Source organism: Bufo bufo, chromosome 1 (assembly GCF_905171765.1).
Source record: "Bufo bufo chromosome 1, aBufBuf1.1, whole genome shotgun sequence".
Classification (NCBI taxonomy): domain Eukaryota; kingdom Metazoa; phylum Chordata; class Amphibia; order Anura; family Bufonidae; genus Bufo; species Bufo bufo.
In genome coordinates, this window is record NC_053389.1 from 141926019 (window position 1) to 141941233 (window position 15215).

General features: G+C 42.2%; 1 protein-coding gene across 1 annotated transcript in view; it reads left to right on the plus strand.

The window, feature by feature from the left end:
• LOC120999190 (zinc finger protein 569-like) overlaps positions 1–15215 on the plus strand; it is a 73523-nt gene that overhangs the window by 32037 nt on the left and 26271 nt on the right. The window contains exons 4-6 of the mRNA XM_040430065.1: positions 504–617; positions 784–897; positions 3290–3397. Of these exons, the coding sequence (XP_040285999.1) occupies positions 504–617; positions 784–897; positions 3290–3397 (336 nt within the window). The remainder of the gene's footprint in view (positions 1–503; positions 618–783; positions 898–3289; positions 3398–15215) is intronic.

The following is a 15215-nucleotide window of genomic DNA, read 5'->3' on the forward strand; positions in this document are numbered from 1 at the left end:
AAAACAGGCATGTCAGGAGAAGGGACAGAGCTGTATGTGTGTATGGCAGTGCTGTGTGTGTATGGCAGTGCTGTGTGTGTATGGCAGTGCTGTGTGTGTATGGCAGTGCTGTGTGTGTATGGCAGTGCTGTGTGTGTATGGCAGTGCTGTGTGTGTATGGCAGTGCGGACAAAAATAGGACGTTTTATCTTTTTTTTTTTTTTTTAATGAATGGGTCCACACCAGTACCGCAAAATTGCAGAACGGGTGCGGACCCATTCGTACGGCCATGTGAATTGGCCCTAAGGGTAACGGGAGCTGACCAAACCTATACCCCCCCCCCCCCCCCCCCCTATGGTACAACCTAAAGTTACTGACCTTCACCCCTCCACTTCAGCAAACCACATTCCCTTCAAAGAGGACCTAGAAAATATTTTTTCTAATTTTCTGTTGTGTAAACCTGAGGTGCCTCTTATAAAGCGAAAAATCCAGTGTTCAAGCAATTCACTTTTCCTGTCTTCAAGGCTTTGTCATCCTAAATCCCAACAACTTCCTAAGGATACAGCCGGAAGAGGAGCCTCGTTGGAAAAGCCGCCAAGTCGTAGAAAGAAATGAAAACTTGAATATTGTTGGTTCGGGTGAGTCCATCTGTGACTTGATATATTAGTAAAAGATCATTTGAAAGATTTTGGTGAGGATTTCTTTATACGTTGTCCCAGTTTCAATTTCCCCACATGTTACTTTGTCAGAAATTGTACAGGTTACATGTGCTGACCATTTTGTTCTCTTGTCGTATCCTTTTAGAGTGTGGTATGGTGAATCCTGATATTTTATTAACTGTCAAGCTTGGTGAGAAGCAGCGAGTGATGAACTCTTATGAACAGGATGGCAGAGGGAGTGTGTCTTTTCCCAGTACAAGTAAGATACTTTATAAAATGTGTTAACATTTGTGTGGTGATCTCTGTTGTAGTCATGTTGTTTTTTCCCTGCTACTATATTTTCTCCGAGAAGCAACGCATCAAAGGGACAATGCTTGTACACAGTCGAGTCACCTAGTGAGCGCCGTGTGCAGCACAGACAGCAGCTAGATGGGCTGGGAGTTGGTCAGTAAGGTCCTGGTAGGTTGTTAAAGGTATCTGGAGCCATGCTGACTGCAATACACCCCACAGCTGCTGGAGGGGGGGATCCATAGAGCGATTAAGGTGGTCCCACAGATGCTCAATTGCGTTCAAATTTAGGGAATTAGGGGCCAGGGTAGTACCTGGAAGCTTTGGTCATGCTCTTCCAGCCAGTGTTGGACATATCGAGCTGTGTAACTTGTTGCATTGTCTTGGTGGAAGATACCATCTGCCCCTGGGAAGACTATCAGCATGTATTTGTGTATGTGATCATACCCATATCGGTTAGGAGTGCCTTCAACATGGATGAGTGTCCCCAGAGACACAAACATTCCCTAGACCTTAACACTGCCACCACCAGCTTGTGTTCTTCCAGCAGTGGTTGCAGGGTGTGTGTTCTCTGATATATCTTGCCTGACACGCCAACGTCCATCCACTCAATGAAGCAGAAAACACGACTCATCGCAGAAAAAAAACTGTTGCCAATCTGCAGAGGTCCAATTCTGACACTGCTGCGAAAAGTGAAGCCTTTTCTTCCGATGCAACGTCGTAAGCAGTTATTTTAGAGACACTTCTGGTAGCCCCCTCATTCATCCTGGTGTGGCTTATTCACAGTGGTGCAGTTTGTCCACTCACGATACACTTCCACCACAGCTGCAACTGATCTGTTCACAAACTGCACAGTTTCAGAAATACTGCCACCCATGACCCGAAAGCCAACAATCATCCCTTTTTGCAACTCTGATAGATCGCCCCTTTTATCCATGACTCGACTGTGTAAAATGTGACCTTAGAAAAAACTGTATGAAAATTAGACGCAAAAGTACAGTAGAGCCCACAAATCTTAGCATTGTTTGCACTTATCACATTATTAGATACTTCTGTTAGAAATGTTCCTTGTAATCTGGATGCTTGGATGTTTTTTGTCCGAACCTGCTGACCATCTAATTTGTGTGGGGAACATCCAACTCTTCACTGACATCTGCTTGATGAGAATCGGGCACTTGGATTTCAACTGCTCGACCCTTTTCTTCTCGGGGAGATAAGCCATGGTCAGAGGAGTCTGGCAGCGGCTTCCTTTGACTCCTTCTGCTGAAAAACATGCTTACTCAGCTGAGCCGCATGGGTATGAGGGGGATTGAGAATACTAGCTTTTGGAGGAACGAGGGTTCGGTGTGTATGGCCAGCCTTAGTTAAATGTTGTTGAGACTTCTACTGATTAAGATTGGATTTATACGTCTGTGCTGGTCATGTTATCCCTCCCTATTACTCACTTGATCGCGACATCTAAAGCATTATTGCCGGTCACGGTAATTAGCCGCAGGTCTCTGCTGTATGAAACAGCAGAGATCTGCCGGCCATGACATCCTCTGCGCGTGCGAGCGCGCGTCATGTTTACACATCGCACCAGCGCTGTACATGTACGGGGCTGGTAGCCTAAGGGTTAACCCACATTGTTATCAGTAAGATAAGAACTGAGCTATAGTGAGCAGAGATAAGGAGCCTATCTGCTCCTGGTCTGACGGAAAAGACAGAAAATCCAAAGGGTGCTACTAGAGCATGTCAGCTCTGTACAGAAAAAAGGATGCCATTTTTTTAAAATAAAAAATCTATAAAAAAAATATTTGTAGCTCAAAATGAGTACAACGCAATAATAATAATAAATTGTCCCCAAAGGTGTAAATAGCCTTTAAGAGCCCTGTTTACATAGCACAATCTGCTGCACAGGGATAATGATTTTAGGTGTCGGTGAGAGACACGAACACCCAATGAACAAGCATTGGGTGATTGCCAGCACCTTTCACACAGACCAGTTATTGGGAATGAGCGTTTTCTAGCAGTCTGTGTTAAAGTGCCATAAGTCTCCCTTATTTGAATATAACTGAGCTTCTCTGTGTTGTAATAGCAGGCATAACCACTAGCAAGTATATGGAGAATCTGTTCTAATTTGGTAGAAGTCTCAACAACATGCAGGTAAGAGGAACATCTTGGACAGCAGAAATAAGGATTCATGTGATGATCACTGCTGCAAATATGCCACTATTTATTCTCCTTGGCAGGCAGGAGAGGAGTTATATAGCAGCAGAAACAACAATGAAAACTCAGGCTTTGGTTGAATATTTACCGCTAAATTCCTCTTTTTAGTTGAAGAATATGAAGGTTTATCTAATTTTGTTTTGACCTTTGAACAGGTAAATTTATTGACAGATTTGGAGAATACATGGCCATCAAGGATGAGACACCTCTTGAAGATTATACAGTTGTCTCAGATGTCGAATGCTTGGATGACACTGAGCAAAGTAAGTAATTGTATAGGCATTTACTAAAACTTTAAGGGGATTCCCATTGTATATATATTGATGACCTGTCCTCAGGGTAACTCATATCATATCAGTGGGAGTCGACAACCAGCACCCCCATGATCAGCTGGTTTCATCAGCCACCGGCGCCAGAAACAACACAGTGGTCAAAGCTAGAAGCGCTATGTAGTCGCAGTGCCAGCTTATGGCAGTTCTTCTTCCATTATGGTAGCTGAACTGCAGTAAGCCTGTGGCCACTACACAGTGGAGAGAGCTTTCTTCTGTCTCTTTCCACTGTATTGTTGCTGGTGGCTGCCGAAATGTGTTGATCTCTGGGTGTGTTGACCCCCACCAATCTGATACTGATGTCTATCCTGAGGATAGATCATCCGTATCTAGACACAGGCAGACCCCTTTAAATGGCAAGTGCAAATGCACAGTTACTTGGTAATAAGTTTACTGTTTGCTGTGAAATGTACACTATGTGGCCAAAAGTATTGGGACCCCTACACATTTCACCTTCAGGATCTTTTATGGCACCGCATTCTAAATCCGTAGGCAATAAACACACACATCTACCTACCTACCTACCTTGCGGCTAAAAGAACTTCCACTCGTATGGGAAGGCGTTTTACAAGATTGTGGAGTGTGTCTGTAGGGATTTTTCGCCCATTCATCCAAAAGAGCAATTTGTGAGGTCAGACACTGATGTTGGGCAAGAAGGCCTGGCTCGCAATCTCCGTTCTGTTCATCCCAAAGGTGTTCGATATGTTTGAAGTCAGGTTTTTCCCACCCTAACTCGCCAAACCACGCTTTTATAGACTTTGTTTTGTTCGCCAGGGGACAGTCATGCTGAAACAGCAATATGCCTTCCCCAAAGCTCGAAGCAAGCAAGTGTCCAAAATCTCTTGGTATGCTGAAGCATTAAAGGGGTTGTCTCACTTCAGTAAGTTGCATTTATCATGTAGACAAAGTTAATACAAGCCACTTACTAATGTATTGTTATTATCCATATTGCTTCCTTTGCTGCAAGCACGTCCACCACTGATGAATTGCAGGTTGATTTGTAACCATGGAAAAGAGCAGTGCGTAATGTGATAGAAAAATTATTCCAGCCATCAAAGTAAGCATTATAGTCAATCACAATACATTAATGAGTGCCTTGTATTAACTTTCTCTACATGATAAATGCCACTTACTGAAGTGAGACAACCCCTTTAAAGGGAACCTGTCACCTCTACTATGCTTCCCTCACTGAGCGTTTCTAAATGTTCATTGTGTTACCCTAAACATATAAATTACACTTTTAATTTCATTTGCAGACGAATTCAATAAGTATTATGCATTTTTGTACTTCCCGCCTTTTATGCAAATTAACATACACGAGTCATATCTTACTTGTGTGACCAGAGGAGTCATATTTTCAAGCTCTGACTCATCTCAGGTTAATTTGCATATGTATCAAATCGTTGTTTTTTTACACAAAAAAGCACACAGAGCTATGGGGACTGGGTATTGTGGATGTGCTAGCGGCCATCTAGCAACCCATGTGCTCAGCTCTATACACAAAATCCTGGTGACAGGTTCCCTTTAAGTTTTCCCTTCACTGGAAGGCCTGGTGATGAACAGTTTTTTTTCCAGGATGATGGAGCACCATTTCACAAGGCAAAAGTGATAACTGAGTGGCTTGGTTAGCAAAACATTGACATTTTGGTTCCATGGCCAGATAACTCCCCAGATTGAGAACCTGTGGTTAATCCTCAAAAAACACAGAAATTGTGATAAACTCCAAGCATTGATATTAGTCAAGAATGGGTTGCCATCCGTCAGGGCTCCAGAAGGCGACCAAAATGGTCGCCAATGTGACTTAGAATTGCAAAATGGCGACAAGACTTTGTTGTCTTGTCGCCATTTGCGACTAGACCCTCTGCTCTGCCTCTTTAAGAAAAAAAGGCTTTCATCCAGCAGCTATGCGCTGCAGACGTCTGCTGGGTGAAGATCCGGCCCTCACACTGTGGCCAGTGATTGTTTTGATGCCACTGCAGCCAAACGTTTTCATGGAGAAACCCAAGACAAGCAGCGGAGGCCCGGAAGCGAATAAGCCAAGACCCAGCACCTGGGGATTACCAACGCGAATCTGGCTAGTCTGACAGGTCATGAATATGAGTGCACAACCCCTTTAACTGTGTGGGCTGTAGCTTAGAAAACCCCATGCTCCTAAGCATCCCAGCTATATTATATGTATTTTAAATTTGGCGACTAAAATTTTAATTTGGCGACTAAATTTTTCAGGTTAGGAGCCAATGGCTCCTTGATATTTTTTTAGTCTAGAGCACTGTGATATCCAGCATGTCAGGATGTATTGCAGAAGGGTTAACACTGAAAGTACTGAGTCTTTGCATTATCTTGAAGGATTTGTCAAAAGTAAAAAAATGTATAACATGCTTATAAATATACTTCAGTATACCATTGAAACATCGGACAAAAACATCCAAAATCACTAAAGCAGAAAAACAAAATTTAGTCTCAAAACTGTTGTCCACAACTGTAGAATAAAATTCATGAAAATGTATGATTTCAAAAACAATATGTTTGTTGGGTGAATTTTAAAAATAAATGATTGTGTTAACTGGCCTGTATAACCCATGCCAACATCGTTTAGAAAGAGGTCTGCCATGTTTTCACATTGCTCTCCAGATGGTTCGTCCATAAATGATCATTCGGGGAAAGAATTTACCCACAAAGATCGTTTGTGTCATTGATCATGTGTGGTCAGTTTCAACCACTGTAATGGCTATTAAGGGCTATAATGTGTATCACTGCGTTGCCATAACGATCATTCACCAGAGGACTGTTCTTTTCAGCCATCAACTAACTTCCGTCTAATAATTTTATATATTTTTTTTTTTTTATTTCATTTTTATTTATGAATAAAACATTTGTTTATAGTCCTTTTTTGGGATATGTTTTAAATACATGCACATAAATTATAAAAGAGAAGTAAAAAAAAATATTTGATATTATTTAACCCCTTTCATGACACATAACGTCACAGTACGTCATAGCGGCAGGTGACTTGCCGTAATATGACCTCCTATTACGTCATGCTGATCGGGCGGGCACCAGGGGCCCGGCAGTCAGTGGTAGCTGGGACCCTGCTGTATCCGCCGGCATCACTGTAAAAGCCGATGCTGGCGTATAAACCCCTTCTATGCTGTGTTCAATGCTGACCGCGGCATAGATGTGTTTGCGACAGGTAAGGCATCCCATCCCATGCAGAGGCATCTGGACCTGCCTTCTCTGAAAGCCTAGGAGATCCAGGCCCATCTCCTAGGCAACCTGAGTGTATTACTCAGGGGAATACACTAACAGGCAATGCATTACAATGGTGCCAATCAAACCGTCCCCTCATACCGCAAAAAAATTTGCTTTTACATAAGACAGTCGCCAAAAAAATAAAAAAGTATGGCTCTCAGATTATGGAGACCTTAAAACATCATTTGTTTTGTTTCAAAAATGCTTTTATTGTGTAAAACTTAAATAAATTAATTAGAAAAAGTATACATATTAGGTATTGCCATGTCCATAACGACTTGCTCTATAAAAATATCACATGACCTACCCCCACAGGTGAATGCTGTAAAACAATTAATAAATAAAAACTGTGCCGAAACAACCAATTTTTTGCTCACTTTGCCCCATAAAGTCTAATATTGAATGATCAAAAAATCCTATGTACCCAAAAATTGTACCAATAAAAATATCAACTTTTCCTGCAAAAAACGAGCCCCTGCACAAGACGATTAAAAAAATGTTGTTCAGAAAATGGAGACACAAAAACCTAATTGTTTTTAAAAAATGCTTTATTATGTAAAACTGAAACAAAGTAGACATATTTGATATCATTGCGTCCGTAACAACCTGCTGTATAAAAATAGCACATAATCTAACCAAGGGAAATTTCGATACCCAATCGATACTTTTGTCCCGGTATCGATACACTCCCGGGATTTCCATTTTTTCGATACTGGGCTGCGCTGCTGCTGCACAGTCTAGTATCACAGAACATGAGCGCACTGCTGTCAGCGCGCTCATGTTCCCTCAGCAGCACAGGGGCGAAGGAAGCAGTCTCTCCCTCCCCCTGTGCTGCCGCTGCTGCTACCAATGTAGAGAGAGGGGCGGGCCGCGCCACCAATGATAGCAGGACTTTAAGTGGGTCCAGACTTTAAGTTATCAGGCTACATAGAGCGGCGCCCAGGGATCTCCCTGCACTTACTATTATTCCTGGGCGCCGCTCCGTTCGCCCACTGTGCCCCCATTACTGTCTCCTGCTCCGTATGCTAATTACTACTATCGGAGCAATGGGGAGCAGACATCAGCTTCTCTTCTGGGCGTTTCTTCTCCTTGGCTGTAGCGCTGTCCAATCGCAGCGCAGAACGTCACAGCCAGGGAGAAGGAACGCCCAGGAGAGAAGCTGATGTCTCGGGGGGCACAGCGGGGGAACGAAGCGGCGCCCAGGAATAATAGTAAGTGCAGGCAGATTCCTGGGCGCTGTTCTATGTAACCTGCTCATGAAAGGTCGTCTTTAACTTTTAATACAGGAGGCAGGTGCCGGCAGCAGAATCGCATAGCCGGCACCCTGCCTCTGACAGGGAGCTGCGATCTGCTGCCGGCACCCGCCTCCTGTATTAAAGGTTATTATAAATCACCTCCTTTCTCAATTTTACATATAAAATATATAAACAATAAATAAACATATCCCATATCGCCACGTCCGAAAAGTCCAAACTATTAAAATATTTAAAAAATCTATGCGGTGAACGCCGGAACAGAAAACGAAAACAAAATAAATAAAAACTGCACGATTCGCTATTTTTTTAAATGCGGAATGCACGTGGCTTTTTTGGTGGTTTATTTTTTTCGCGTGGTATCGAGTATTGCAATACTTTTTTATGGTATCGAAATCGAATAAAAAATTTGGTATCGCAACAACTCTAATCTAACCTGTCAGATGAATGTTTTAAAAAACAACAAATGAAAACTGTGCCAGAACAGCCATTTTTTGGTTACCTTGCCTCACAAAAAAACTTACTATAGAGCGATCAAAAATCATATGTACCCAAAAATAATACCAATAAAACTGTCACCTTATCCTGTAGTTTCCAAAATGGGGTCACTTTTTGGGAGTTTCTACTGTAGAGGTGCATGAGGGAAGGGGGGGGGGGGGGCTTCAAATGCGACATGATGTCTAAAAACCAGTCCAACAAAATCTGCCTTCCAAAAACCATACGGCGCTCATTTCCTTCTGCTGTGTGCTTTTCCAGCAGTTTACCACCACATGTGGGGTATTTCTGTAAACTGCAGAATCAGGGTAATAAACATTGAGTTTTATTTGGCTGTTAACCCTTGTGTTGCAGAAATAAATTTGATTAAAATGGAAAATCTGCCCAAAATTTTTAGAAATTTCTAAAGAGTTAACAAAGTTTGTAAAATCAGTTTTGAATAACTTGACGGGTGTAGTTTCTACAATGGGGTCATTTATGGGTGGTTTCTACTATGTAAATCTCACAAAGTGATTTCAGAACTGAACTGGTCCTTAACCCCTTCACGCAACATCACGTACAGGTACGTGGGGGAATGTGGTGCCTCACGTGATCGGCTTTCTCTGTCAGCGCAGGGAGCGAAGCGCTGAAGGTTCAGTGAAGCCGGCGTGCTGGGGTTGCTAGGCAACCAGAGACGCGATCGCTGTGATTGGTCCAATACTGCAGAGGGACCAATCGCAGCGCATCGGGGCAGGTAAGGGGGGGTTAGGGAGGGACTATGTGCTTCTCCTTCTCTGATCGTCCCAATTCCTGTCAGGGAAGCGATCAGAGAAAGAGAGAGTGTGAAAAGCTGCTGTAGATACCTACCAGATCGAAATAACCCCTTTTGTGCCGAAAAGCTGCTTCTGTGCCCCAGTCAGTGACACAGATCAGTTCTGTGCCTCATCAACAGCCTGTCTTCTGTCATCTGTAGTCAGTTCTGTGCCTCATCCCCTGCTTCGTACATAATTAACCCCTAATTAACCCCTTCAGTACCGATTTGCCACTCTTCTGTGCCTGATTTGCCCCAGTCAGTGAGATTAGTCCTGTCCAGTCCTGTCATCATCACCTCATCCAGACACCTGTCACTCCAGCCTGTCCGTCCGTCAAGACACCTGTCCCTCCAGCCTGTCCGTCGATCGACACCTGTGACTCCAGTCTGTCCGTCAATCAAGACACCTATGACTCCAGTTTGTCCGTCCATCAAGACACCTGTGACTCCAGTTTGTCTGTTCAATAAAGACACTTGTCACACTAGCCTGTCTGTCCATCAAGACACCTGTTACTCCAGTCTGTCCGTTCAATCAAGACACCTGTCACTCCAGCCTGTCCGTCCATCAAGACACCTGTCACTCCAGCCTGTCCGCCCATCAAGACACCTGTCAGTCCAGTCTGTCCGTCCATCAAGACACCTGTCACTCCAGCCTGTCCGCCCATCAAGACACCTGTCAGTCCAGTCTGTCCGTCCATCAAGACACCTGTGACTCCAGTTTGTCCGTTCAATAAAGACACCTGTCGCACTAGCCTGTCTGTCCCTCAAGTCACCTGTCACACACTCCCAAGTTACATAAAAAATAAAAATAAAATAACCGTCAATAGGTGTGCCATCCTCCTGTGTGTGTATATACTTGTGTCCTGTGCTTGAGTGGCACCATTCTGTAAAATATAAGTCTCTTATGCCCCATGTGGCTTTGTGCCACCTAATACTGTAAAATAATACATTAACCCCTTTTCTGCCCCAGTAAGGATATTGGCACTACTCTGTGCCCCATACTAGACCCCTGGCTCATCGCCAGCCATCTGTGCTACCTGTGACACCTGTCAATAATTTCCAAGTGACTCTGGGAGGTTTTATCCTATCCTAAAGGATATACAGTATTTTAGTCTGCTGTTCTATAATATTTTTTTTTTATATATATAAAAAAAAGACAAAAAAAATCTACGTTAGTTTACAGTTTAAAATGACTAAACGGCTTTTCACTGCCGAAGAGGCATATGCCGTACTTTTTGAGGACACTGACCCCAACAGTGGAGATGAAGTGACATTTTTAGTTTCATCTACCTCAGATGATTTATCTAATGATGAACCCCCTCGTAGGCGTCCTAGGGGTAGTGCGCAGTCGCAGCCCCATACAAGTGACTCTTCATGGATCCCCGCAGATAACTATGTGCCCCAGGTGCCTGAATTTACAGCCACTCCAGGCATCAATGTAGATACAACAGGTTTCAGTGAAATACATTTTTTCCAATTATTCTTCACTGATGACCTAATTAACTTGATGGTGGAACAAACAAATATATATGCAGAGCAATTTATTGCCTCCCATCCAGACAGTTATCTCTCAAGGCCCCGCAAATGGACCCCTACTATCACGTCTGAAATATATATATATATATAAAAAAACAACAATACGTTCGTATTGGAACAAAGATATTTTATATCACACCCCTCTTCACTGTCTTGCCATGCCCCGGGCCCGTTTCGAAGCGCTTCTAAGATTCCTACACTTCAGCAATAATAATGAATGCTAACCCCCAAGCGACCCCAGTTAGACTCTTTAAAATTAGGCCAGTGGTTGACCACTACAATTCCAAATTTGGTCAAGTATATACCCCCAAAAATGTCTCTCAGTGGATGAATCATTGGTCCACTTCAAAGGCCGATTACATTTCCGCCAGTACCTGCCCAATAAAAGGGCTAGGTATGGTGTGAAGTTGTATAAGGTCTGTGAAAGTGTATCTGGGTATACACTGCGCTTTCGTATTTACGAGGGAAAAGATTCCAAAATTGAGCCACCCGATTGTCCCCCGGTTCTGGGTATAAGTGGGAAGATAGTATGGGATTTAGTCCATTAATTCTGGTGGAACACTTAAAGGGTTAACAACGTTTGTAAAATTAGTTTTGAATACCTTGAGGGTTCTAAAATGGGGTCATTTTTGGGTGGTTTCTATTATATAAGCCTCACAAAGTGACTTCAGACATGAACTGGTCCTTAAAAAGTGGGTTTTGGAAATGTTCTGAAAAATTTTCAAATTTGCTTCTAAACTTCTAAGCCTTCTCACATCCCAAAAAAATAAAATAACATTTACAAAATGATGCAAACATGAAGTAGACATATGGTAAAAGTAAAGTAATAACTATTTTGTAAGTTACCACTGTCTGTCATAGAACCAGAGAAATTCAAATTTAGAAAATTGCTAATTTTTTCAAATTTTCTGTAAATTTTGGAATTTTTTATAAATAAAGGTGAAACATATTGACTCAAATTTACCACTAACATGAAGTACAATATGTCACGAGAAAACATTCTCAGAATCGCTTATATAAGTAAAAGCGTTCCAGAGTTATTACCACATAAAGTGAAACATGTCAGATTTGCAAAATGTGGCTTGGTCCTTATGGTGAAAACTAGCTTGGTCTTGAAGGGGTTAAAAAGTGGGTTTTGGAAATTTTCTTAAAAATTGTAAGAATTGCTTCTAAAATTCTAAGCTTTTGAACGTCCTAAAAAAATAAAATGACCTTTACACAATGATTTCAACATAAAGTAGATATATGGGGAATATTAAGTAAAAAATATTTTATTAGGTATCACTTTCTGTTTTAAAGGAAGATATAAAAAGAAATAAAAACTTTGAAAATTGCACATTTTTCCAGATTTTTTGGTAATTTTTTCTTCCATAAATAAAGGTGAAATATATTGACTCAAATTTATGACTGTCATTAAAGGCATTATCCCCTAATGGACAATGGGAGCATATTGCTAGGATATGCCCCCATTGTCTTATATCGAGAACGGAGCCCAGCAAGTTTCTATGGGGCCGGCGAAAATAGCCGAGCGCTGTCTCGGCTATTTCCGTCGGCCCCATAGAAATGAATGGGAGCGGGGCCGGGCATGCGCGGTATGCTCCTATTCACTTCTATGGGGAGCTTGCTTGGTGGTGGCCGGACCGGAGTCCTCCAGCCACCACCTTGCGGGGCTCCGTTCTCAATATATAAGACAATGGGGGCATATCCTAGCTATATGCCCCCATTGTCCATGATGAGACAACCCCTTTAAGTACAATGTGTCACGAGAAAACAATCTCAGAATGGGTTGGATAAGTAAAAGTGTTCCAAAGTTATTACCGCATAAAATGACACGTCAGATTTGCAAAAAATGGCCTGGGCAGGAAGGTGAAAACTGGCCTGGGGTAGAAGGGGTTAATCTTAAATGGGTTGTGCACCCAGGATGTAAATTTCCGTTTTCACACTGCTGCAGCCAAACACTGGCCGCAATGGTGACCTGCTCTCCTTGTGTCACATGACCATTTCACATGACTCAAGGGGAGTAGGTGGTCACCACTGTGGCCAACAATTGGCTGCAGCTGCATCAGCATGGACATTTAGATCCTGAGTGAACAGCCGAGCCGGTGAAAGGAGGAGTGGGGAGCAAGCATCGGGAAGCAGTTAAGTATGCTTCCCTTTTGCAGGTCTGCCCAAAAGTGCACAACTCTTTGATACAGGTGTATTAAGTGTTATGTTTCATTTTCTGTATTATTTATGTATGTATATATTCATATGTAATTACATACCTATTTATACAGATACACACATTTTATAGAGGTTCTAAATATTTCCTTTTTAATTTTTATCTCTTGTACCATTTTGTGTGTTGGATTCTATTTCTTGAGTTTGCAGATGTGTTTCAATAAACATTTCAGTTTTTTTTTTTAAAGAATTTTGCAGTGCATGTATTTGTGGGATTGGAGATGTTTGATTTTTTTTTTTGTCCATTATTTTCTTTTTAATGAAAAATATATGACATTGGGTCTATTGATATAGGAATTTTCCAATGTATTTCTATATATTTTTGGATGTTCTAACTTCTCCCAGAAGTTTTGAATGTTGTTCCATGTCCATAAGTCTGCATATGTTGTCACATTTAGGACATTTTGCTATGCTGTTTTTTGTTGTTGTTGTTGTTGTTGTTGTTGTTAATTCCTATAATATGCTTTATGTATTTATTTTGAAGAAGGTTTCTTTCCATCTTTCGGTATATGTGCATTTTTTGACTTTGACTAGAGTTGAGCGGACACCTGGATGTTCGGGTTCGACGGGTTTGGCCGAACTTCACAAAAAAGACCCGAACTTGACACCGAACCCTAGCCCCGTTGAAGTCAATGGGGACCCAAACTTTTGAGCACTAAAATGTCTCTAAAACTGTCATGGAAAGGGCTAGAGGGCTGCAAATGCCAGCAAAATGTGGTTAAGAGCATGGCAAGTGCTCTGCAAACAAATGTGGATAGGAAAATGACTTCAAATAACATAAAATACGTAAAAATTTTAAAAAATAATCTTGATCTAGGAGGACGAGATCCATATGGATTAGGAGGTGGATGTGGCGGTGTAGGTGGAAGCGGCGGTGGAGGAGGAGGTAGCCTACACTGGTTTTTGGTTTTAATTAAAAAATTTTAATTAGGGTACACCCCAAAACATTGGGAAATATAACCTGTGATAATCCCCTTCAGCTGTGCTAAAAACACGTTCAGATAATACACTGGCTGCAGGGTAGGCCAGCACCTCCAAGGCGTAAAGGGCAAGCTCAGGCCATGTGCCGAATTTGGAGACCCGGAAGTTGAAGGGGGCTGACCCATCAGTCAGTAGGTGTATTCTTGTGCACACACACTGCTCCCACCATGTCGCATGTCCCCGTGACGTTCACAATCCAATTGGATATCTTCTCTATCAACTTTCCATGTTCTTTTCTGTGCCTACCATGTTGATCTTGGTTAGCGGCGAACCAGGGTTCCACGCCAGAGAACGAGAGAAAGGGATACCACATCCAAGGGAGGGTAATTGTTTGAAATTAAATGTGATCGAGCGGAAAAGTGGGACAAATTATTGAAGCGCAAATGTGGGACAAGTTGTTAAAGTTTAAGCATTGAATGAAAGGATGGGGCGCGTGTCAATTAAAGAAGAATTTTTGAAATTTAATTCCCTGTCACCTATGCAGAGCAGGTGTTTGTGTACGGCAAAATTGGTAAAATGTCACCTGACAATGTAACAGATGATTTTTTGAAATTTATGTCCCTGTCACCTATGCAGAGCAGGGGTTTAATCACTGCAAAAATGGTCAAATGTCACCCAAGAATGTAACAAATTAGTGAAATTTTTTTACCTGTCTACTAGGTATAGCAGTGGTATATCACACCCAAAAGTTGGTGAATTACACCCGAAAATGTAACAGACAAATTAGTGAAATGACTTAAAATAAAATACGTACAAATAAAAAATTTTTATCTTGATTTATGAGGTGGAGGTCCATATGGAGTAGGAGTTTGAGGAGGCGGTGGACGTAGCGGTGTAGGTGGAAGCGGCGGCAACACTGGTTTTTGGTTTTAATTTTTAATAATTTTTTTTAATTAGGTTACACTCAAAGAGTGGGAAATATCCAAAATACAAGAATGAGCAATTGCGCTGTAGTATAACATTGGCTGGTTAAGGCCGGTATACATGTCTGTTCTGCACAACGTACGGACAAGTCCTGTGGGATACATGCCTGGTTCATTTTAATGAACGTGAGTTTGTCCACATTGGCTGTGGACAGGCGGCTGCGCTAGTATGTGATAACGCCCCCCTGCCGTGCTAAACAAAAGTTCAGACAATACACTGGCTGCAGGGCAGGCCAGCACCTCCAAGTCGTAAAGGGCAAGCTCAGGCCATATGCCCAATTTGGAGACCCAGAAGTTGAAGGGGG